The sequence below is a fragment of the Pteropus medius genome, unplaced genomic scaffold (assembly GCF_902729225.1).
Source record: "Pteropus medius unplaced genomic scaffold, Ma_sr-lr_union100, whole genome shotgun sequence".
NCBI lineage: Eukaryota > Metazoa > Chordata > Mammalia > Chiroptera > Pteropodidae > Pteropus > Pteropus medius.
The window spans coordinates 2,013,333-2,038,184 of record NW_024346065.1 but is presented as its reverse complement, the minus strand read 5'-3'; the positions used below and the strand labels follow the sequence as shown (position 1 = coordinate 2,038,184).

The following is a 24,852-nucleotide window of genomic DNA, read 5'->3' as shown; positions in this document are numbered from 1 at the left end:
GGCGTACTGCGTTGGGCTCTTCGGCGCTCGCAAGTCGCATTAGGGTTGGATTTGCGGCCGGTGTTGTGTAGGGAACGCGAGGTTTTTCTGAGAGGTATTCGAGAGTAGGCTAACGTTTACAGCCCCCTAACTCTTCTCTCCTTGGGTAACCGTCTGTTCCTGAAGATAATCTGATTCCCCGTGAAGCGACTCCTAATGTCCTGTGAAGCGCAGTCTTAACATTTGTTTTAAAAAGAACCATGCTGAATGTGTACTGTTCCACGGAATTCTCTGCTACCGCAGAAGACACCAGAAAGCTAGCCAGCTAGTACCGAGTTCTGACCACCAGAAAGGATGGATGCCAAGTGCCACAGCTGTTTCACAAAACTCGAGCGAATGGATTTAGTTACCTGGGCCAACCTACAACCAGTGCATGGAAATCCAGATAAAACAGTCTCCATAATTCCCTAGAAACTGGTAGCCTTATCCAAAAGGAGGGGAAGAGGTTAGTGAGTGTGACTTGTTTCCTTTTCTAAGTTCTTAAATGCGTAAAATAATAACTCAAGAAGCTTCCTCTAGCTCCTCAATGCATTTTTCTTCCTCTAACTCAGAATTTCTCAACCTCAGGGCTATTGAAATTTGGGCCCTCATGTTTTGTTGTGGGAGCTGTCCTACACATTGTAAGATGTTTAGCAGCATCCCTGGTTTCTACCCTCTAGGTGCCAGTAGCGTCACTACCCCATCAAAAAATGTCCCTAGACATTGCTAAAAGTCCCCTGGCGGGAGCGGGGTGGGGGACGGCGTTACCTCCAGTTAAGAACCACTAATCTAAAACAGAGGATATCACTGAAGACTTTGCAGACATAAAAACGACAAAAAAAGAAAAAAGAAAAAGAAAAAGAACCACTAATCGTTGTTCAAAGAAATGGCCTCTTCAGAGAGTCTTCCATTACCCATACATTCCAATTGTCTAGACTCAAGCTATCTTGCCTAACACCCCTACCCAAACGAACCTTCCAGCTACCTAGCCCTGCTTCACCAGCTACTTGGACTCCTCTGTCACAGGACCGCACCCTAATAAAAAGATGATCATTATCTGTGAGATAGCAGTAACTAATCTCAAATTATGTGTAAACTTCTTTGTAAAGTAGTATAGACTTTTTTTTTTACTTTCTAAAGGTATTTTCAGTTTAAAAGAGGTTAGACCTATGCCAAATAAAAAGTTTTTTTCACTGGTAAAGAGAGCCATTCCCAGAATTCCCAAATCACTGAAATTATTGGCCTCGTGTGCCAAAAATGAAGGGTAGCTGTAAGAGTGGAAAATATCGAAACTGGAGGTAAGGTGATTGTATTTGAGTTTTAGCTTTTATGCTAACTAGTTTTGTGATTTGGATGCGTGACAAGTTTCCTAGGTCTAAGTTTCTCATCTGTACCATAACAGATGAGAAAACTTTTTTTTTCTAGTTTTAAGATTCTGATAGCCTCTGCATATGGAATCTAACATGGACAGCAGAGGAAGTTAAGAAAATATGATATCTATCCCAAAATAAAATGAAATGGGTGATCTGTGGTTTAGACCCCCTATCAGAAGAGTTGTGAGAAAAGCCTTCTCACAAGGCAGTCCACCCACTGAGTCACCCTGATAAATTTGTAACTAACTGTTTTGGGTTAGTCATGAAAGCCACACTGTAAAATCAAGTGTTTGGTGGAGAGTAATCATAGTAAATATCCTTTCTCCTTCCTCTTCTGGGCATCTGCTTAACCCATCATCTGCCAATAGCCTCCATTAGAAGTTTATGTAATAAAATGTTGTGCTATTTTATTTCATTAAAGATTTTGGGGAAATATATTAATATTGCATTTCAGTCATTTGTAGCAGGTCTGAAATCTCAGTGTTCAAGATTCTACCATTCACCATTAATTGTGAAATCCTTAACTTAAGACTATTATATCCCTTTGGTTTTATCATCTCTGTATACAAGTGAAAGCCAAAGTTTTCATAATTGAATTAGTAGCCTAATCGCTTATAATAGTGTGAACCAGATGATCAGAAATAATGTAAATTGAAAGAATATTCACTGATTCAGATATAAAGAAGTTATGAAACAAGTTCATAGGTACATCAATTAAATGTTTTTAAAATTTAAATACCAAAAAAAAGCAAACCAACGAACAATGAATTTTTCTAATTTAATTGGATTTAGTTATTTCGATGATTTGTAGTACTTTTTAACCTTTCACAAATCTAGCTAAAATTATTATGTCCCTAAGCTAAGAACATTATGTAGTTGTTGCCATGTGAAGTGAGAGATCCCACTATCTGCAGTTTGCATCAGTGTCATTCAGTACAGCTCAGTATATTCAACTGACTTTAATAAATATTCACTCATTAATTCAAAAATAATATACCAAGTACTTCCTATGTGCTAAGGACCATGTTGTAGGGAACTGAAACATATGGCAGTCCATGTCCTGGAGGAATTAAGTAAGGTGGAGGAAAGGGACAAGATAAAACAAGTCCATATAGGTAAAACGTAGTATAGTAATGAATATAAGGTGCTTTTTGGACTCAAAGAAAGGTAAAGCATTATGCTATGAGAAGCTTTACTATCTAACGAGGAGGGAAAAAGAGTGAGAGAATAAACTACTAGGAAAATACCCACAATAAAAGGAAAACCGAGATCTTATAAATGGCTTTAAAAGATAAACATAAAACTTTTTATCAATTTGAATGACTAAGGGAAGTACACAGAGAAAAGTGTGAGCTTATTATGGGGATAGCAAGTAATCAACAATAACTTCAGAGTAGCATATTTAATGTTTAGAATATTATTCATCACACTTTCATTTGTACCCTTCTTAGGTGACCCTGTGCTAGGCTGGGGATATTACGGTGGCCAGGGCATGGAAGCAATTGGTGTCCTATGATAGATAATTGGATAAAGAAGCTGTGGTACATATATACAATGTTACTCAGCCATAAGAAGAGATGAAATACTGCCATTTGCAACAATGTGGATGGACCTTGAGATAATCATGCTAAGCGAAATAAGCCAGACAGAAGAAGGTGAAAACCCCATGATATCACTTATATGTGGGATATAAACCTAAAAACAACAAACAAACAGGAAAAATAAGCAGAGACCCATGGACATGGACTGTAGACTAGTGGTTACCAGAGGGGGAAGGTAGATGTAGTAAAAGGGGTCAAATATGTGGTGACAGAAAGAAATTCAACTATGGGTGGTGAACACACAATGCAATGTATATATATACCTTACCGTGGAATTGTACACCTGAAACTTACTGGATTTCGTTAACCAATGTCACCATAAAAACAAACAAACAAACAACAACAACAACAAAAACAAAAAAGAACGTGGTCCAGGAGAATATCTATTTTGAAGATGGGAGGAGGCAAATTTGGAGCTCAGAAATTTTCCTAATGAAGGAAAGACCAAGACTGAATGCCAAGAGAAAGGAAATCAAGTTTGTTCTCCTAAAAGGGGCTATAAAATTACTCATCTTTTCCTCACTAAGTTCCTAACCAAATTTCTATTTTGTTTGTGTAACATATCTCAGCTGCTGCCTTAATTCATATTTATATGCGAATACCTGTGACTCAGTCTGGGGTGTTATCTGTGCTGAACTCTAAAGAGATGAACTCTAATGTCTCTTCTATCCTGTCCTGGACTCACTCTAATTAGGATTTAACTCCACTACTGCTTCAAAGTCACCTGTTAGAGCACTTTGTTAAATGCAAAGGTTTGTGTTCAGTCCTCCTCTTCCGTGACCTGCCAGCAAGCATTTGTTACCACTGAGCATTTTTTCCATCGTGTCCCCTGGGTGGCTGAAATACCACTCTAGCTTCTTTTCCTACCCACTGGAATCTCCTTCTCAGTCACATTTGCTGGTTCTTCTTTATCTCCCTGATGCTGAAAGTTGGAGAGTCCCAGAGCTCTAACATTCGATATTTAAGTTCTGTGCCTGGGTTTGAATCCCAGCTCTACCACTTGCTAGCTGGTTAATCAGAAGAAAGTCACTTAATTTCTCCAAGATTCAATTTCATCATCTATAAATTGAGGATAATAGAAGTAGCTACTTCTTACAGTGGTTGTGAAGGCTAAATGAATCTATATATGTAAAGTGCTAACATGCCAGGCACTATATGTGTTATTTCTCCTTATTCTTAACATCATGTTCTTTATCACTCACTCCCTATGTGATTGCATCTAGTTTCAGTGGCTTTAAATTTCATCTATACACTGTCAACTCTAAATTTATCTCTAGCCCGAACTTCTGCTGTAACTCCAGAATCCTGTAATCAACTTTTAGCTCAACACCTCCATTCGAATTTCTAATGAGCATTAAAAACTTAACATATCAGAACTTTTCTTTAGTTTTCTTCATTTTGGTATATGGTAGTATCACTATTCCAATTGCTCAGGCTTTCTTTCACACTGCACATCCCATTCATTAGGAAATCCTTTTATTTCTACCTTTAAAACATATCCAGAATCTAACCACTTCTCACCAACCCCATTACTACCACCCTACTACAAGACATTGTCATCTTTTGCCCATATTACTGCAATAGGCTCGTTCCCACTGTATTTTCCCTTCTCAATACTGCAGCCACAGCGACCCTATGTGTGTGTGTGTGCATGTATATATATATTTTTTTTTTCTAGCTATACGATATATATATATTTTTTTCCTAGCTATATGATTTTTGAACAAGTAATTTAACCTCACTAAGCTTTCACCAGCTATCTGTTAAACAGGAAAGTAAGAATACCCCTCAGTTTATTGTGAAGATTGCGAATGCAAGCAAAGCTCATTGTAGAATGACCGGCAGCTTTTTGAGAATGAGTAAGTGGTGGCTTTTAAAATTCAAACTATTCTTTTGATGGGGACTGTCTATAGTTTCCTTCTTATTATTTAAAAGTATGGGGATTTTTTAAAAACTTGGTTGAAAATGGCATTCATTGATTCCACAGATACTATCTCAGTCCAGGTGATCAGCTAGAACACAAACATGGAAAGAACATGGTCCCCCCGCCCCTTCAAGGACCCCATAGTGCCCAGTGTTAGAAATAACAGTGTCGGGCTAATGTCCAGATGAGAAAAGTAAAACCAAAGACAATAACAAATTTATTCAACAACCACAAAGAAAAGAAGCCCCACAGATAACAATTGAGTTTATGAATCGAAAACCTTATAGTTTTGTGTAGTTCTCTACCTTCCTTTAAAATCAATATCTACAGCATTTATTTATTTATTTATTTATTTATTTATTTATTTATTTATTTATTTATTTATTTGAAGAAATAATTTAAAATTTTCCCCGTCTACCTCTCCCCTCCCCCTCCCTCTCCACAGTTATTAAGATTCAAGAAATTAAATTGACATAGATTTAAATGCTTAATGATCAGTAGTAGCCTTTATTTCTGCCATATGGAAGACACTGCTTTGTTTTCCCCATGTGTTAGTCGTTATTTCTTGAGCTGTGCTTGTTTTTTAGTTTAGTAGTTTGTGTTTATCTGAAAAAAAACAAAAGATGGAGAAGTCAGTTCAATTAATTCAGAGTAAGTTATTTCTGGTAAAAAACTTTAAAATACTAAATATGAGTAAAATAAGTGGTAGAAATAAGTAAAATTACATTTATAATACTGCTTTTCTTAATAAAACAGTAAAGATCCTTTGAACAGATAAGTTCTCATTTTTTAAATCTAGAGTTTGAAGCAATGTTAAAGGAACCTCTTAAGTTCTTAAAATTTTCATTTTAAGCTATATCTAAGAATCTAATAAATCAAGATGTCAAGATTAAGATTATGGGCTTTTATTCTTTAGTACATATGCATGTCATTGAATTATTTGCAAGTTCTTGATGTGTGCTAAATTGAGTCCTAAATAAGTCATATGTATGTGACATTTATATACACATAATATATGCTCATTGAAAGAAGGGGCCAAGTAACTTTCACATTACTTCAGTTGTAATAATATGATCTTTATTAGTAACAAAACTTTTTCACCATTTAAAAATATCTTCTACCTTTTCCCATATAAAAGCATTTCATAGTTTTAATACTTGGGGAATACTTTTTAAGTTTCAGAAGAGTTAAATGTGGTATGTATGTCATCATTTTTGCCCTTCTTTGCATTTGCAGATCTCTCTTAATGAGGCCCCAATATTTGAATTTCATTGTTATAGAATATGTCAGTCAAAAGAAGAAATCATTATAGAATATTGGATTATCTTTAAGGGCATTCCTCTCTCTAAATCTGTAATATTTTGAGATACGGCAGGGCTTGGGACTTTCCCTAGGTGGATGTAGGAACCAGCATATGTCACTCTGAGTACCACCCCTTCACTGTCTACCACTACCATAGAAAAATAGTAAGAGCATACTTAAGGGGAAAAGGAAGTGACAGAAGAATAGGCACAGACAAAAGTGTATGTGGAGGGTAGTAGATTATTGTGCATGGACAGCTGTTATTTTGGGGCCACACTGTTTTCCTCTGATGCATGACCTTTGGCCCATGGTGTGCATCTGGGTGTTAATAAACTAAGTGCTCAAGTGCTAAGCTGGATGACTTTGGTGGCAGAGTGACAGAAAGGTGGAAAGAAGGGTAGGGACCTCAATTCCATCATCAGAGCCCTGATGGGATGAGGATGTGGCTCCTGCTAAGGTTACTTCTGGTTCTCCAACCTTCCCTCAATTCTGCAAACTTAGCCCATACGTGTACACACACACACACACACACACACACACACACACGTGCACACACACACACACATACACGTGCACACACACACACACACACACACAGCATTAATATATTGGGAGGAGGCAGCTGAAAAAGTTTCTTTCTTTTTAAGGCAAGGCAACCCTTGACTGACCTCACAGATTGCAAGGACCTTGTCAGTTTACAATCCCTTATTTTTTACACCTACTGCCCCTAGTCTTCCTAGGCAGTCTCCCATCCAAGTACTAACCAGCCCCGACCCTGCTTGGCTTCTGAGATCAGACGGGATTGGGCTTGTTCATGGTTGCATGGCCGTAGATGAAAAGTTTCATTCTTAAGTAACTCACTGCCAAGTTGGTTTCTCAAAGACACCACATACAGCTATGCAGGTTATGCATTACACACAGACCGCGATGTGAATGGGGCGTCCCACACCGTGCAGTGTACAATCTGCACAACTGTCCTTGGCAGCCCTGTAGGTACTCTATAAATATTTTATCTAATGTTGGTATAAAGGAAAGAGGCCTCGGTGTGTTGGCTAATCTAAGAAAGCAGGTTGGGAAAGAGTATGATGAGGGATCAAAGGGGAAAGGTAAGAATGAGAATGAAAAGAATCACTTATAAAAGCAGCAGCAAGTAATTCTCTTCCAGTGCCTTATCTGAAGCTCCCTTTCCTCCCTGTGCTGAGGTTACATTTTCACCCATGAAATAGATTCTAGAGCGGAAACCACAACACACCCTCAACAGTCCAGCCCACCTCTATCGTTACTACAATAGAAGTAATAAGATTCAATGTTAAAAGATTCGACATACTGACAACTTTTTGTGAAAGTGTCATGTCTGTCCTTTATATCTATAGAGATTTATAGTTGTAAAAAATTACCTTTAGGTTGTCTTACATGTTTTTTTCCATTGGCCTTTCCTTTTTCTGTTTTACTTTCCTCACATCCATTCCCCCTGAGAAAGGGGGAGACAGATGAGGCACAAGATTGAGGAAATTAGAAGAGGACTCGAGGAAATTAGAAGAGTCAGAGGGCAAAAAGAAAAATAGTGGGGAAAGTGGAAGAGGGAGGGCAAGTGAAGAAGAAAGAAAAAAGCCAAAAGCAAGAGAAACAAGGCACAGAAAGAGAGAGAACTTATTTGGGATCTTAAATTCAAATGATGTTCTAACCATCTCTTCAAAAAGGGCTTTATTCTTTCCCATGGAGCCCATTGTTAAATTTCACAAACAGGTTCCCTTTAGGATCCTCCCACCTTTTCTCTTTTTAGCCCAAGTTTCATAAACAGAAAATGAACCTGGCTGCTTAGGATTCCAAGGAATTTGATTTGCAATCAGAAAAGATGGGTAGCGTGGTGGGAGGACACTCCCAGTATTTCTTAAGTATTTTTCCCTCTCTCCTTTTCTTGAATATCTATTGTTTGTCTCAATTTTTTTTTATCTTGGAAAAATACCATAGGATCATAGATAAGCCTACTGTTTGGGCTCACTGTAAATACATCAGCAGAGTTAAGGAGAATAAAGTTTAGAAAGATAAGAAATTAAAAGTCAAGAAGGAAGAGAGAGGGATCCAGACTCAGAGAGTTGGGTTTAGCTGGGGCCCTACCTTGTAGCATTTTCACAAAAACAGTATATTTCAAGTGCTACTACACGCAAAATGTTAGAAAGGAGAAAATGTGATTCTTTCAAACTGATGAGAGGTTTGAGAGGACAATTAGAGACCATGCCCCCAACTAGCATTGCCAAGGAGTTGGGCTAATGTGAATCTGATGAGGTTAATGCTACCAGAGATTTGTTTTATTGCAGTGGGAGCACTTACTATTCTGGCTTCTGTCTAGAAATCAGATCTACAGACTCATTTTTAATAAACACTCAATAAATTCAATGGGGCAAGGGATTAAGATTCTATCAATCTTTGTTTTTCTTGGGGTAAAGAGTGTTAAGTATAAGAGTATGAAAAAGAAAAAAGAAGTGATTCAGAGGAGTGTGAAAAGGGGGAAAGAAATGCTAATCAGAGGGAAAACTGAAAAACTATACAATCCTAGGGAAAAATGGGAAGATATATGAGAGAAAAGTAGAAAGAATGAGAAAGTACACGAAAGAAAAGAAACAGGGAGAATAATTAATACTTTGTGCAAACTGCATGTCAAATTTGTATCTTGTACTATCCTTGCAATTTAACATTTGTTCTTTGCTTTGCTCCTCATTTCCAGAGCCCCATTTCAAGCTGCGTGCTACATTTACAAAGATGGGCCACCAGGACCACAAATATTAGCTTATAAAATCATAACAGCTGAAAGGGACAGCTAATCAGGCCCCCCTCATTCTCAACCCATATGCACACACATTTGACAGTCGAAGAAATAAGGCCCAGAGAGATTAAATATAACATCCAGGGAACAGAAGAAGTACAGTTAGAAGTCAAACCTAGGGCTTTTGATTCTAAATTTAGTGTTTCGTAGTTGGTTTCTTCACTTTCCAAAATCCATCCCATTCCTCTTCCCACTATGTTTCATGGACTCCCAACTGTCTAGTCATGTTGCCTCCCAAACTCTGTCATCTTCGGTTTTTTTCTTTCCTCTCTCGTTCCCACAGATAGTCGGTCAGTACATTTTGTTGACTGTGTATTCATGTCCTTGTTTCCATCTGACTGCTTCTTACCTGGTTCAAGACTTTGGCACCCTTTACCTGGACTATTATAATGACTTCCTACCTCTAGCCTCCTCCAGCTTCTCCTGGAGATTGCAGCCAGAGTAATCGTCCTAAAATGTAACACTAATTTTGTTGTTTCTCTTTCAGTGGTTCTGCCTTACCTACCAAACAGTATTATCCAAACTCCTGAGCATGGCCCGAGACCTCCATAGTTTGGCTCCCATCTTGCTTTCCGGCTACTTTACTCACTACTCCTCAACTGAGCATGCTCAGCATTGTCCCATCCCTTTGATTTTGCTCACATTATTCCCTATATCCACGATATTCATTTCCTCTTTCTTAACTCAAAGACTGACTCATTCATTGAATCTGTCATGATTTTCTCTCGAGCTAAAACTAGGTCCTCCACTTTTCTCTTAAAGCACCTATACCATTACCATTTATGTTGTTTGTGCACATGTCTTGAGGCCAGGTAATATGTTGTGTTATTTATTTATTCTTAATCTCTCCCAGACCCTGTCAGTTCATCATATATAATAGATAGGTATCGAATGCTTGTTCAGTTGAACTAAATGAGTTTGTGCCAGAAGACAGGTGAAAGAGTCAGTCACGTATAGGATGAATATAAAAGCATCAGTGTCCTACATTAATTTTAAATTTTCATGACTTGGATAATGAGTGCTTCAGCATGTATGTAGAATGTACTAATTATGTGTTAATGTACTACGTATTAGTGGATAAGGCTGCTGCAAGATTGATCCTTGCCTTTAGAAAATAAGAGGAAAATATTTACCTAAGGACATCTCTGAAATTTCTACAAACTCACTTTGATTTCTTTTTGAAGTAAAATTTGGGGTAGAAATTGATAGATGAAAATTCTATGTGCTGCAAAGGAGATTTTACATTTTTTTCTTATAAACTGCAATAGCATTCCCCTACAATGTTCTCAGGTTCAATACTGCAGATCGTAAAATAGTTAAAACCACATTGCAGTGATGTTCATCTGCTGCTTTTGGATAATAAAGCTCAGTGGGAAGGCCCAAAGACAAATCCTATTTATATAAACACCTATCCTCTCATCATTTTTTTTTTTTTTTTTGGAGGACTCTTCCAAATGTGACTGAAAATTGCCTTTAAGTGTTGATTTTTAAAGTAGAAGTATTTTTTTCTCTCTCCACTTAGGTCCAGTGAAATGTGCCTCTATGTTCCTTCCATGACGTATTTTTATGTGCATGACTGGAGCTGAGGTTTATCCCCGCCGCCTCTCCCAGGTTAGACAGTAACTTAGAACTGGGTCAGCAGCCAGCAAGGGAAGAGAATCTCCACTGGTGCCTGTAAGACAACCTTCACGTCAAAAGCTTGTTGTTACGATTTTAAAATCCTGAGACAAGGGAATATGTAAAGAAAAAACTGCCAGAAAAAAAAAAAACACATTAAATGGTATCACCTGATGGCACAGCAGAGGCCAAAGATGCAAGCAGAAAGAAAAGAAAGGCCAAATGATTTTAGATTCACTAAGAAATTTAGCTGTTACAACTTCCCTTCCAAATCAGCAGGAACAAGGGGCCCTATTGTTTGAGTTCTGCCTACAGAGCCAGCCTGGAAGTGGTTCATGCCCAGGGAGTTAAGATTCTGGGAACTAGGAAACCAAACTCTACGAGCACAGAAAAACGTGAGGTGATGCCAACACTTGAATGACAGCGTGAAGATAGGCCCTGAGAAAGAGTTTCTGCAGTGTAGTACTCTCAGAATGGAGCAAAGATGGGAAAGGGAATGCATCAAAACATCTCTCGAGATTCCTTTGCTCTTAACTACTCCGTTCCAGGACCCAGAGATGACTACCAAATACCAGGGATCACAAAGCAGTGTAGTGGAATTTGTTCCATACCTGAAGTGTCTGAAACAGTTCTCATGCTCCTATAAAAATAAATAGCACATTTCAAAAATTTTGCCAGTGTAACCACAAATATTTAGAAAAGAATTACTGAGTATGAGATAACTGGCCATTCTCTAAATGCTTTGTAGGTAGAATGAAACATGTTTAGCAAGCCTAGGGCATTATCGATTATAAAACATATTAGAGTAAAATTACCTAAATTTCTCTAGCATGCAAGCTATCCAAACTATAAAAGCCATAAAAGTGAATTGTACGTAATAACATATAATCTATTTTTATTGTATCTATTACTTGTCTCTAAATGAGGCTGGGGCATCCCTATCTTGCTGCCTCTCCAGCCCCTGAAAACTTATTTGGGGCTGAGACTGAGAGAAGCTCAGATGCTTACATAAAGAGTCAATTGTGTTGGGAATATAGGCTCCCTTAGAGACCAGGGGATAAATCCTGAAATGGATGGGTACCTGGGGTAAGAAATTGCCCACCTCTGCTAGCTTCTTCTTCACAGCCTCTATGGCCCTCTTGACAGTGCTTGGGAATCTTGCAGTAAGGGGAAGCAGAGTTTGTCATCCCAAAATATGCCTTTTTAGGATATTATTTTAAACTGGATATTTTAAAGAAACAAATGACTCAGAAAGAAACTTTGACTCTCCCCCTTATCTGCCCAAAACAATTCAGATATAAAAACCTGCTTGAGGAAGGGAGCTCTCATGTTAGTGTTAACATGATCTAAGTGTGGTGGAAAGGGAGAAGAAGCCAAGTAAATTCTGTTTGTTAGACTCCCCTCTGTGTCCCATTGTTTCTGGGAGGCCCAGCAAGAATTTGCCTAGACAATGTTTGCTCCTTCTCATCTACCTGTGAATCACCTGCTTTCCCCTTTGAAGTCCCAGACCCCTGCCTCACTCTCTTTATTTGAGATTGGCATATAAGCCTCAACTACTCAATATGTCCTTTGGAAATATATTTTTAGCCCCTCTATATACATATGTAAGAGTTTGGTTATTTTCTCTTGTTAATCTGTTTCATGTTAATTTCATTATTAGCCAGACAGATGAACTTGAAGGGTAGAAGGAAAAGTATTTTTCCTCCTTCACGCAGGTGAATAACATACTCAAGTATTTGCCCAAATTATTACATTTTTTTATGGTCTGGTGGATAAAACAGGAGACAAGCTGTTTTTCAGACTATTTCACTTTTAGAAATGTCTTTAGATAAAGAAGGTTGTTTTCTGCATTCCTGATTTTTAAAATTAATAGCAATAATTAAAATAGTTACATTCTTAACCTCAATGGCACACTAAAAACATAAACTAAGTCACTTAATTTTCACCAAATCTTTGTTTCTTCACCACATTTTCAATAAATATTTTGGGAGTATTGGTGTTTGACTAAAAGAAAGTGTTTGAGAAAAATAATTATCCTTAGGTAACATCTTCCCAGATAAGTACAAAGACATAATTATGATTCATTTTAAGGGTCCTGGCAAATACATCCAGTTCAAATTCTACTAACGGATCTTTCCAAAGTAAAGGTTAAATTAGTAATTTTCTGAGGAGTTTAAAAATAAGTGCTCATGTAGCCTTCACTAAATAGGTCGGGTGATTTAAATGAACATTAACCTTAATGATAAAAGTTTTCAAGAGACTGAGAAATATCAAGTAAATGTACTTTAAATAGTTGCAAATTAAAATAAATATCCTCTTTAAAACAAAGAGAAGAGTCACAGTAGCACTATTGTTAGGGTATGAGAAGGAATATAAATGCTTTATAAAGTAAATCCTTCACTTCTAAAGTGACATAGATATCTCCATAGTCTTTCATGCATCTAGATTTAAATTGATAAATTTACATTTTAAAGAGTAATGAATTCAAGGACAAAATATTTAACAAGGTCATTGTTTAATTTTTTTCATTATTCCAAAGTACCTGATTATAAAGTGTCACTGAAACCCATGGTCTTAGAGAAGAAAATTATATAGAATTTAGTAATCACTCTCACAGTGTCCTGACTTAATCCCACAGAATCCTACAAATGTTCCAGGAATAAAGCCCTGGTGAATTCCATTCTGTTCTTAAATATTATGAATCTATCAATCATAATGAAAATTTTCAAATTAGGTTCTAGCTAGTAATTATGTTTCTGATGCAAATTGGCAATAAAAAAGAATCTATGCTTGATTAAATTTGTCTTAAGAGGATTATTTAGAACCAGAATTTTTTTGCTTTGTTTTTTAAATTTACCTATTTCTCTCTCCAGTAAAGCCATCAGATAAATGTCATGGGAAGCTGAGAAACTGGAGGGCAGGGCCTTGAATAATTTGGGATTTGCTAACCTTCAACATCTTTTATCTTTAAAATTCTATGATTTTTGCTATTTATATAGGGATTAATTTTCTCATCATTTCTAATAGTGATCATAATGCTGAAACTAACAAAACTTTGCATCTGCAGAGCTTTTTTCATCTAAAAATTTTTTATACTTATAATTTTAATATTTTAAAAAGCTGTTAAGAGCTAATCTAATGCTCAGAGTATTTTAGGGTAGTGAGACTATTCTGTATGTAATGGTGGATACATGTCACTATGCATATGTCAGAACCCATAGAACTGTACAACAGAGTGAACCTTAAACTAGGGACTATAGTCAATAATAATATATCAATATTATTTATTAATTATAACAAATGTACCACATTGATGCAAAGTATTAATAATGGGAAACTAGGGGTGGGGGAAGAGTGAGGAGAGGGCAGTGGGGTGGGTGTATGGGCTCTATCTGCTCAATTATTCTGTAAATCTAAAACTGTACTTAAAAAAGGTCTTAATTATTTTTTGAAGTATTATTAAAAAGTACTAAAAACTAATCTAATGCTTCAGGGCATTTATTATGTGCAAAGGGCAAGGAAAGAAGTTGAAATGGTTTAAACTCTCAACCTTGTGAGATTTTTGAATTGTAGTGTTTCTGAAGCCGTAGACACGGGTGGGAAATAGAGACATCTGAATGAAATAAAGCTGAAGGAAGACCTGATCAGACCTGATTAATTTTTAGGACAAATTGCTAAGTTGGCGAATTCACTTTTATTTTTACTTTTAGCAATCTTACACTTTTCTATGAAAGCCTGCTTCTATCCCTCTGCATCTTATATTTCTTTCTCCCGTCTCTCGCCACTTCTAACCTGTTGTTGTTTCTATATCCCTTCCTTACTCTCCCTCTCTCCTGTTTTCTTCTTTCTCTTTGCCTTTATTTCTCCTCTAACACATCAGACTTAGCAGTAGCCCTGCTAGTCTTTGTTTAGTTCCACTGAAAGAACTCAGCAAGAAATCATTGATCAATGTTCTTGGGGGAATTTTCTCTATTTCAGCTACTTTTCTACCCTCAATCTGAATCAGGAAAATTTCTTGAACATTGAACCAATTTTTTTATACATTTTTTTTCTTTTTGAATCCAATTTCAGAATTCCTAGTCAGATAGGAAAAATTCCTGAAGAAGCTTCACTTGAGTTTGAGCCCCTACGGCTATAAAGGGGGATCCTTATTCTGGAGATCGGGCCTGAGGAGAAGCCCTCCGGAGAGAGGAATCCCTGCTACACCCCACTTTGTACCTAGGACTGACTTCTCATAAAGCAATGGTGCTCGAAATGGTGCATGTATTAGAATCACTTGGACGTCTATAACAGCACAGAATGCTGAGCCCGTTCCAGAGTTTAGATTCAGTAGGATGGGGAGGTGGGCCCAAGAATTTGCATCTCTAACACGTTCCCAGATGATGCCGTTGATCAGCCACACTCTGAGAACGACTGGTATAGAACCCCCAGATGTTAACCGATGCTTTACTTGAGCAGACAACCAAAAGTATTGAAATTGTAATAGAGACCCCCTGATACCTTGACTGTATCAGCATTTGGATCTAGAAGCTCTAGAACTGCTAGAAATGTGCAGCCCAAGGAGCTAAAGTAAACATTGCTCTGATTTCTAGCTCTGTGAATCTCCTGAGGATCCCCATATCCTTTTGTTTCCCTTGACCCCTGCTTAGCTGGGAAAGAGGGTTAAAAAGAAAATCAGCTTTGAGTACTGAATCCTCAGTCGACTGAGATATTTTTAAATAAGGTTTTCTTTGACAGGCTAGCCAATTTTCTTTTATGTGCATGATTGGAAATGAATTATTAGTGACAATTGTGACCACTTACTGAGCACCTAGTATGTCCCAAGCCCTTTACAATCTTTTATTGCTCTACTTCTCAGAACCCTATACATACTGGTGTGTTTTCTGTTTCTAGTCCAGTATATTCCTGTAAGGACTCCCCAGAGCACACATACATTTGACTTCATCATGCAATCTATCATTTATTTAGCAGTAGATTAAAATTACATAAGAAACATGAACAGGTCTTGAACCCCGGCAGGAGAATGTCTAAAGTCTAGTCAGGACAAATGTCTTCATGTTTGTTTTTGAGAAGTTTCCAGGGACAAAAACTCTACAATCTCCAGAAACCAGTTTTGTTGTTTTTTAATATCTAATCAATGGTATATATTAATTTATGGCTGTCTTCTGTATATATATTGTATATAATACAATTTTTCTTTGTGTTTAGTTAAAATAATTTTCATTTTAAATCTACTTTTAAAATTTAGCCTTCTGTGAACTTCCCATGAAGATGGTAATTGTCTCCTGTTAGCATTTTCCTCTTCAGTTTTAATAACCTCAGTTTCTTTACTGCATAAACTTTGTGCTTTTTTTTCCCTCCAGTTCTTCTCTAGGTTCAATGTATTAGGCAGTACAGTGGAAATATTACTTAGGAGGTCCTGTTTGGTATAGCATAATTTTTGTAGTATATTCAATGTGAGTCAAATCTACATTAGATTTGTTTAGTCTAATGTAGAATCTGAACCTTCCCTTCCTCCTTTCTGCCCTCTCTCCCTCTCTCCCTTTCTTCCTTCCTTCATTCTCTCCTTCCTTCCATCTCTTTTCCCTCCCCTTCCCATTTTGTCTATTTTTGGGGGCGGGGGGTGGGGAGCAATTACCATGTTCCTGGCATTGCGAACTTTTAATAACAGTTTATTGAATCCCTACAATGACTCTACATGGTAAGTGTTATTCTCATTTTACAAGTGTGGAAACTGAGACCTGAAAACATTAAACAAACTACCCAAGATTACACAGCTAATAAGAATAGGAAAGCTGGGATTTGGAACTAGGGTTGTCTGACTGCAAAACTCTTTTTCTAGCTGCTATGTTTTCCAATTAATGCGTCCAATGACTGCATCCTAGCATCAATTTGATTTTTAAATGATATATGTAGTCAACTGTATAAAAGTTTAATAGAAACATCTATTAATAGCTACAACAAATACCAATTTCTTTAAGCACCAACTAAACTCTCTGGTTTCTTACAATCCTCTTTGTGGAACTAAAATACCATTTTGTATGTACACTTTTGGGAATTTTACTTTTCTAGCTTATAATTCCTTTTAGTCATATAGCTCCTTTTATTGAAATTCTCCAACCGCTTTTCCTGATGGGGATCTGCAGTTTCACTAAATTAACATACTATTTCCTCACTAGCTATTCTTCTACCCATGGTCCTGTGGATTACTTACAGCTTTTTTTTTTTTTTACTACAAAATGCTATATTCGAATATGTTATTTTTCCTTTTTAAATTATTTCTTTGACACGTGTTCCTGTAAGTCAAAGGATATAATCGTCTGTAGTGTGGATTGTCAAGTGACTTTGGAGACAGCTCCTACCATTTTACGGTGACACCAACAGTGTTAGTAACATCTAATAAAAACCTAACTGGTAATTGCTTAACTTGTATTTTTTAAATTATTAGTGAAATTGATCTCTCTTCAAGTATTTATTATGTTTTCTGGAGTAAATTTTCCATTCATGACCTTAAACCATTTGTTATTTGGAGCCTTTACAAATTCCCGTTAGCTACCTACATATATGGGGAGTAAAAACTTTATAGATTATCTATTGCTATTATTTTCCAATTGTGTTATGTATTTATTTATTTAAACTTATTTATTTGGCAGATATTTATAATTGTCAAGCAATCAACTCTATTCCCCTAAGCTCCACACTTCCTTCAGTTCTCTGCTCAAATCAGATCTCTGCCCTTCTTCAGAAAGGCCATTCCTGACCACGTATATAAAATCTCTCTCCTCCTTCTTCAGATCATCACTCTCTATTCTGTTACTTTATTTTTGTTTTCATCACAGCACATTCTAGCTCACATGATATGTTTTATTATTTATAGCCTCCACTAGAATAATCAAACACTCCATGAGATAGGGACTTGATAATTTTTACCGCTGTGTCCCCAACAATTAACATAGAAAGTGCTCAGTAAATATTACTGAATGGATGAATTAAACTTTGCCATTGAAAATTTCTTTGGTTTCTTTTTAGGTGTTACACCGGAATGATCAAATTAACTTTTATCTTTATAATATTACAGTGCTCTCTCACATTCATCTTGCAATCGAATATTAAAATTATGAAAATAGTTTTTTCAGATTATTATTTATATTATTATTTTAGTTATTAGTTCGAAATATAGAAAAGTGTAAGGGATATGTAGAGGAGAAAATATAGAGAAATATAAAGATAAAAGAAAAAGTACTCATCATCACTCAGAGATCGAGTCCCCTAACTCCCAAAATGTGGACTCAATGATTCTATTCTATTTTCTTCAGCACACACAGTTGACACCAGGCACACAGCCTAGAATGCCAAATGAATGGTGTGAGTGTGAAAATAAAAAGCAGACTAGATTGAACCAAATGTGGATAATTAAGAGTTGACCGTATCATCATTTGATTACATTGTATCTAGGTCTGAGAATCTTTAACAACAAATGCTCAAGTAGCGGGGAGTTTAAAGCAGACTCTTATTTACATTACTTCACATCTTCATCCCTCGCATTCCCCTACCTCTCATACCTGGATTCTTCAGCCTTGAGACCGGTGCTCTTAAAATCATTTGTCCTTATTTCAGAGGTTCTAGCACTCATCTCTGTGAATGTTTTTGTCTCATTTTCTTCTGGAGTCAAGGTCGTATGAAAACATTTTTCACCTTCAAAAGTCAGTGTGATGTTTGAGATGGTGACGTGTTTTGAACATTCTTTTAAGTCACTCTTACTTTTTGTATCTCGCAGACACCCAGGCTTCAGAATATTTTTTATTTTTTCCTTTGAAAATAATAAGAGCAGCAACTCAGGTAACAGAAGAGCATCACACAGAAATAGATTACTTATGGAGCAGTATGTAAAACAGTAATCATTTTATTCATATTTACTGAGTACCCTTGAACACACAGATATGATAATGAGGGAATGAGGCTTGGTGTTTTATGGCCATTGAGGAGGCCAGGAGGGTGTTAGAGGCTGGCAGTGTGGAGACCTGATACAGCACATTCAAAAGCTCATGTGGTCATGTACATGAAAATATACCTCACACAAGAAAATTAGTGCTTAATTACAGCATTTCCTTTCTCTGAGCTGTCAGGGAAAGAAAGGTTTTCTAGAAATGCCTTGCCACCTACTCCCCATTCGGAGGTTGTTCTTGATTTAAGAGTGTCTAATAGGTGAGAGGAGTTGGAAGTTTATATAATACTAAAGAGTTTGTTTTTCAAAAGACTTAGAACCTATATTTAAAGCCTATACCTACTCTATAATCTCTCCCATTCTTCTAATTTCCTGGTTTCTGTTAATGCGCCATCTCTCCTAGTAGCTCACTGCCTTCCTCAGAATCTCTCTCAGGCCTCGGAGCAATTGGTTAGCAATTGGTTAGCTGGATATTAGACTCTCTAATATCCCCCTGCGTCTACACCTAACTAGTCCACTAAACTAGTCCATCACCTCTGTTACCTTTCCTTGCAAATAATTCAATAATTTTCTTCCTTAAAAATAAAACTTCATTTTGTCTGACAATGAAAGTAATGCATATTTATTATAGAATACTTTTTAAAATTCTATAAGATATAAAGTGAAAGGAAGAAAATTATTGCTTGCTTGATGCCATTGGCCAGAAATACCTACTCCTATGGAACATTTCATTTAGTCTTTTTGTCCATTTATTTATTTTGTGTCTGCTTTGTGATCATATTTCTGTTTCATATCCTACATTTTCACTTAACAATTTATTATAACATTTTTTCATGCCACTAAAAATTAAGTTATTCAAGTTAAAAATGAATGATTTTAATTGTAGGAAACAAAATTTAGAAAAGTGAATGAACCTAGAAGAATTCCAAGTTGGCCACACCTTTACTAACATTTACTGTTTTTATTTTTTTAAATTAACATTTTATAGGTTAAATTTTTTCCTAAGTTTACATTTCTTTGATTGCTAGTGAGGTTAACCTTTTTCTCCTGTATTTACTGGAAGTTTCTTCTGTGAAATGTCTATCCTTGCCCTTTGCCTTTTTTTTTCATTTTTTTATTGTAGGCCTCAGAGAGGTTTTCATCAGCAGTCTTCAAACTGATGTCTTTACCTACAATCCATTCACCATCAGATTGATCTTTTAAAAACATGGCTCTTTCACACCCTTACAGAAAGGGCTATTATGGCTAAGGTTTACTCAAAGAGTGAAGTCCACACCTCTTATTTTGGCATTTGAGGTTTGCAAACACCTTTTCAATTCTATATCCTAATATTTTCCACGTATATTATGCTCCAGCCAAACTGAACTAACCATTCTTGGATGTGGCTCTGCCTTATTTTCTACTTTCTGGCCTTTTCTATAACTATTCATTTCTTTTTGGTATTTTATTTTCCTATTTCCACCTTCACTTTTACCTCTCAAAGTTTCATCCCATCCTTCAATGTACCATGTACTTTTAAATACATTTAAACCTTAAAATAGCCCTTACATGATAGTAATGTCCTCATTTTAGAGATGAGGAAACAAGCTCACGCGGGTTCCGTGACTTGGCCAAACTCCTGAGCAGCAGGGCAAGATTCCAACCCAGGTCATCTGACTCTGATCCCAAAGTTCTTTTCATCCCACCACAGCTTTCTGATACCAAGTATGGTGGTGAAGGTGGTCACTGCCTATTTCAGGAGACACCTGACAACGCCTTCACCCCAGGGTTCAGGGATCAGATCTCATTATTAAAATTAGGTTACTCAGAGTAAGTTCCATAGCATTTTGATAATCAATGTCAGATAGCTTAACCAAGAAGAGTTATCTTGGTTATAACTCTTGTTCTGGATTATTAAAGAATGAAAATATTCTATGTCACATACCTTTTCCTCTTGCTTGGCTCTTAGTATATCATCATTTTCAAACACTACTTTGACCCCCGAACTGGTTGTGACGTCACAGAAGTCTGTGACTTCTGTGACTTCTGTAAAAATACTTATATCTGGCGCCTCAGTGGCCTCATTTTCTGGAACATCTGTGACGTCGGTGATATCAGTGATGTCTGTTAATTCTGAGAAATCAGTGCTTTCTATGGCATGTGTGGTGTCCAAACACGTGTCCACATGAGGGTCCTGTACAGCAGTGAACGCTGCAATATCCATGATGTCCCCTGAGCCTGTGATGTCTGTGCTATTTGTGATTTCTGAGAGGCTTGAGACTTCTGACACCTTGGAAGCTTTGGCTTTCTCCTGATTCAAGAGGGAGATGAGTTCCACCCACTGAGAAAATAAGATGTCCTGTTTGGATGCAGGGGCACAGAGCTGGAGGTAGTAGGCTCGGCCACTCACGAGCTTTACTTTGAGGCGCATGTTCTCAGCATTGTGCACGGAAAGAGTCACAAACTGCAGAGGGAGAAACCTGCAAACGAAGGCAGAGGTCATCTGGAGGCCTGATCGGAAACCTATCAAAAGGCCTTTCCTTTTATGTTTTTAGCAGTTTGCAGAGTGAGACCTAGGTTAACAGGCTTGTCTCCCACACAGGCCTGGTAGGCGCAGGAATGGGGTAGTACCTTCTTGTGGCCACCATGTTCCCTGGTCCGGTCCTTAGCTTATGAAGCTTAGAACTTTAATTTTCAGTACGTGTAATCGGGCTCCTGGGGGCCATCTCACCTGAATTATACTCCTAAGACTCTGATGTACTAAAAAATCAGAGTATCAGCTATTAACCATGAGAAGTTATCCTATTTAATCCTGCAAAGTTGAGACTTAGAGAAGTTGAGTGATTTGCTCTAGGTCACATAGCGAGTTGGTGGCTTGAGATAAGATCAGAGCTAATTCTGATGGGAGTTGGGATGTTGCGGGGAGAGGGGCATGTTCTAGAGAGGCCATTTGTATCTTCGGTTCCTGTTATATAAGTTTAATTTTTTAAAAAATTAACCTCCTGTTTGACTGCAAGGTTATCATAAACTATTTTCCCAGACTCTGAGGACATGACTCTCTCATTTGCAGCAGGGAGTGAAAGTGAGATGCTCCCTTGGAGCAATTGTCATCAGTGTGTCTGTTTTCAGCTCCTCAGGGGTAAAGCACATTTTCTGAGAGATCCCGAACCTGTTCTCTTTGTAACTCACCTGGTGAGCACCAGTTTCTCTGGAGAAGGAGATATCAGGAGACTTTTAAACAGGGGTTCTGTATCTTTTTGGGCACAGGGTGTCAGATGTGCCAGGAGCATCACGTTGGGGGTCTCGTGGGTGTGACTGGAAGAGCAGATGCCTACAGTCACCCAGTTGGCTCGGTTATGGAGGTAAATGGATTCACCTCTCCGGTTGACCTAGAGCAGAGAACAGGAAGTTTTCTGATAAAGCGCATGATCCTGACATTACCTAGCTGAGCAGTGTAGGAAATAAAGGAGAAATGAACCACATGATGCATTTGTTCACTTACTCGTTCATGTGAGTTCTTGGAGATATCACAGGAAAAGGCAGACACAATCCCTGACTTGTGGTGGTCTCCCAGGGAAGTTGAATGTTAAACAACTATGTCACTAATTACTGTTGCAAGAAGTGTTACCGAGTACAAGTTCATGGTGTTGTGCTGTGGTGCACGTAATGGGAGACTTAACTTAGAGGGGGACATAGGCAGTGGTGTGCTGGTAAATGTGTAATAACTGTTTCTCAGAAGGTACACACACATACGTTTATCATAAATTTTACTGATATGGAAGATGAGTAGCACACAATTTACACATAATGATGTACAATACTCTGCATTTTAAATTCCATTTGGCCAATTAATTCTCACAAAAGTCTTCACTGACCTTTGCCAGACTCTCATATTCGTAACCTCAAGAGGATAGATAATAGTAAAATGTAGTGAAATAACAGGAATGATGAGTTTTGAGTATTTGTTGCCTTTGTTTTGTAATTGAAAAAGTTTATACAACTTAATTTTTAATAATGGCTCTGTTTCACAACCTACTTGAATACTTCCTAAACTTTTACCAACCAGCCAGTTCTGAACACCCTGGACACAAGGTCAGAGACATCTCCCTGAGGAAGGGACCTCTAGCTGAGACCTGAACAATGTGAGAGATAAACTGGCTGGGTGGACAGGAGAACTTTCCAGGCCGAGGAACGACATGTGCAAAAACCCGATAACCCAAGAGTCTCAGCCAGTAAAATCTCTGCGAGCTGGAAGAGGAGGAGACTGGAAGGTGGGTAGACAGAGATGTAACAGAAGCCCGAGAGGCTCCAAGCAACACTTGGTTCCTCAGCTATACAGAACTGGTTCAAAATCAATCAATCAATCACTTAAAAAATGAACATACTCAGAAAGAGGTTGCAGCCCGCACTATTGATTATCTACCCAATGCCATGCCCCTCTCTTCTTGATTAACAGAATTCTGGTTTTGCCTGGTACCCATCCTTCAAGGATGGTGCCCCAACCCAGGGGTTACATTCCAATGGACTGAAACTAGTCATGGTGACTCCACCCCCTTGCCAATGATTGTTTTCAGCAAGGGCATGTGACCTAGGCTTGGCCAATGAGACACTAGTGGGAACCTCCTGGTGGCTCTGGGAAAGGATTCTGAGCCCTCATAAAGGGTTGTAAGGATGACACGCATCTCTTTTGTTGCTGGCAGCTGTCACTGCCCTATTTGCATGTGATATCCTGGGGGCAGCCTAACTTGAGGGCAACAGAGCAAAAAGAAAAATAACTGGGTCCATGAGTGAGCTGATGCCTTGTGGCTCTTGCATTCTCTTTGAGATAATTATTCATTTCAATCTAACTTGAGTCAGGAACCTTAGTAACTCACTGCTAAAGACATACTAACCATGAGAGGTGGTGAATGTTTACCCAAATATGTAGGATATGGGGCCATGTCTGGTCTAGCATGCCAATGATTTCCCAAAGTATTCATTAGAGTATGAAAAGGTTATTGAAAAGTGTACAGGAAGAAGTGTGAAAAATAAAATAAAAAAGATTATTAGTGGGAAAGAAGCATGTAGAAAGTAAAGTACATAAAATTATGACTTATCACATGTGTTTTGGGGCATCACTTAAACAGTAGTGTTCTTAGTGGTGTCACCTGCTGCCTATGGTGTTCTAAAGGTGAGGTGGTCTCCCTAGTAGCCAGGAGTCAGTGCAGAGAACATGTTTATGGAAGGTGAAGAAGTGTCTGTGGTCTTCTCTGTCACCTCTTTGTGGAATCAGCTGAGGAGCTGCTTGAATAGGTTTCATGTTAGACATGATTGTGGCATTTCTGTGAAGTTAAGGGGTATGGCCCACACAATTGAACTCATTTCCCCATTTCTTTGTCTGAATATTTTAATGCTGAATGATCAGAGGAAAGTTAGAACTGCTCTCAAATGCACGAAATGTAGTTTCATTCATACCGTAGGTACATTTTTATGAAAAGGAAACTTTTCTCTGCGACACAATTTGACAATTATGTTTTACCTTCAGAACTAAGAGCCAAAATTTCATTTTAAACCCTAGTTGTATGATAGATGTTATCCTTTAAAATGTTTTCTAAGTTTAAGAAAGGAGTTATCTGAATGCTTTCTTGTGGCAAGATAGTCTAAAAATGACTATAATCTCTTTGAGTAATTCTGTAGAGTTAGGATTAAAATTCCTAGGTTAGAGTTAGGGAAATTTGAAATGAATTTTCTTTTAACATTACAATTATTCTGATTGTTTTAAGTTTCAAAACTGTTCCCTTTAATCGTATCACACAGCCCCTTGCCACATTTAAAACAATTCTCCTCCCAACTTTTTCAGACATCTTTGAGAAGGTTAATTACTGAAGTTATTATACATAATTCAGGGCTCAAATACTTACCTGGATAAAATTGCTCTCTAACATGGGAGGAGATACAAAAGGGGCATACTCTCCTCCATCCAACATATTGTGAAGATCTCCTGGACCATGGGAGGATGGGATGCAGATGGCACCTTGCTCACTGATCCTTGTGGCAGACTTCCTGTTGTTCTTCTTCATTGTGCTTATGTGCAGACATCAGAAAATCAAGGAAGTTGAAATACGATGAACAGATACAGAGAAAATTTAATATAACACTTAAGTAGCCTCACTTATTCATTCATTCAACAAATTTTATCAGCGTCTATGATATGCTAGGCATTGCACTGGGCACTGAAGATACATCTGAACAGGACTGATAAGATCTCTGCCCTCATGCAGCTCACAGTC

General features: G+C 37.6%; 1 protein-coding gene across 1 annotated transcript; it reads right to left on the bottom strand.

Annotated features, from left to right (window-relative positions):
* Positions 1–11,084: 11,084 nt before the first annotated feature.
* Positions 11,085–24,642, bottom strand: GARIN2 (golgi associated RAB2 interactor family member 2). The gene is made up of 5 exons (XM_039875382.1): positions 24,484–24,642; positions 21,773–21,972; positions 20,529–21,063; positions 18,222–18,469; positions 11,085–11,299 (listed from the first exon to the last, which is right to left on the bottom strand). The coding sequence occupies exons 1-5, from the start codon at positions 24,640–24,642 to the stop codon at positions 11,221–11,223; spliced, it is 1,221 nt and encodes a 406-aa protein (XP_039731316.1). The 3' UTR covers positions 11,085–11,220.
* Between the last annotated feature and the right edge of the window lie 210 nt (positions 24,643–24,852).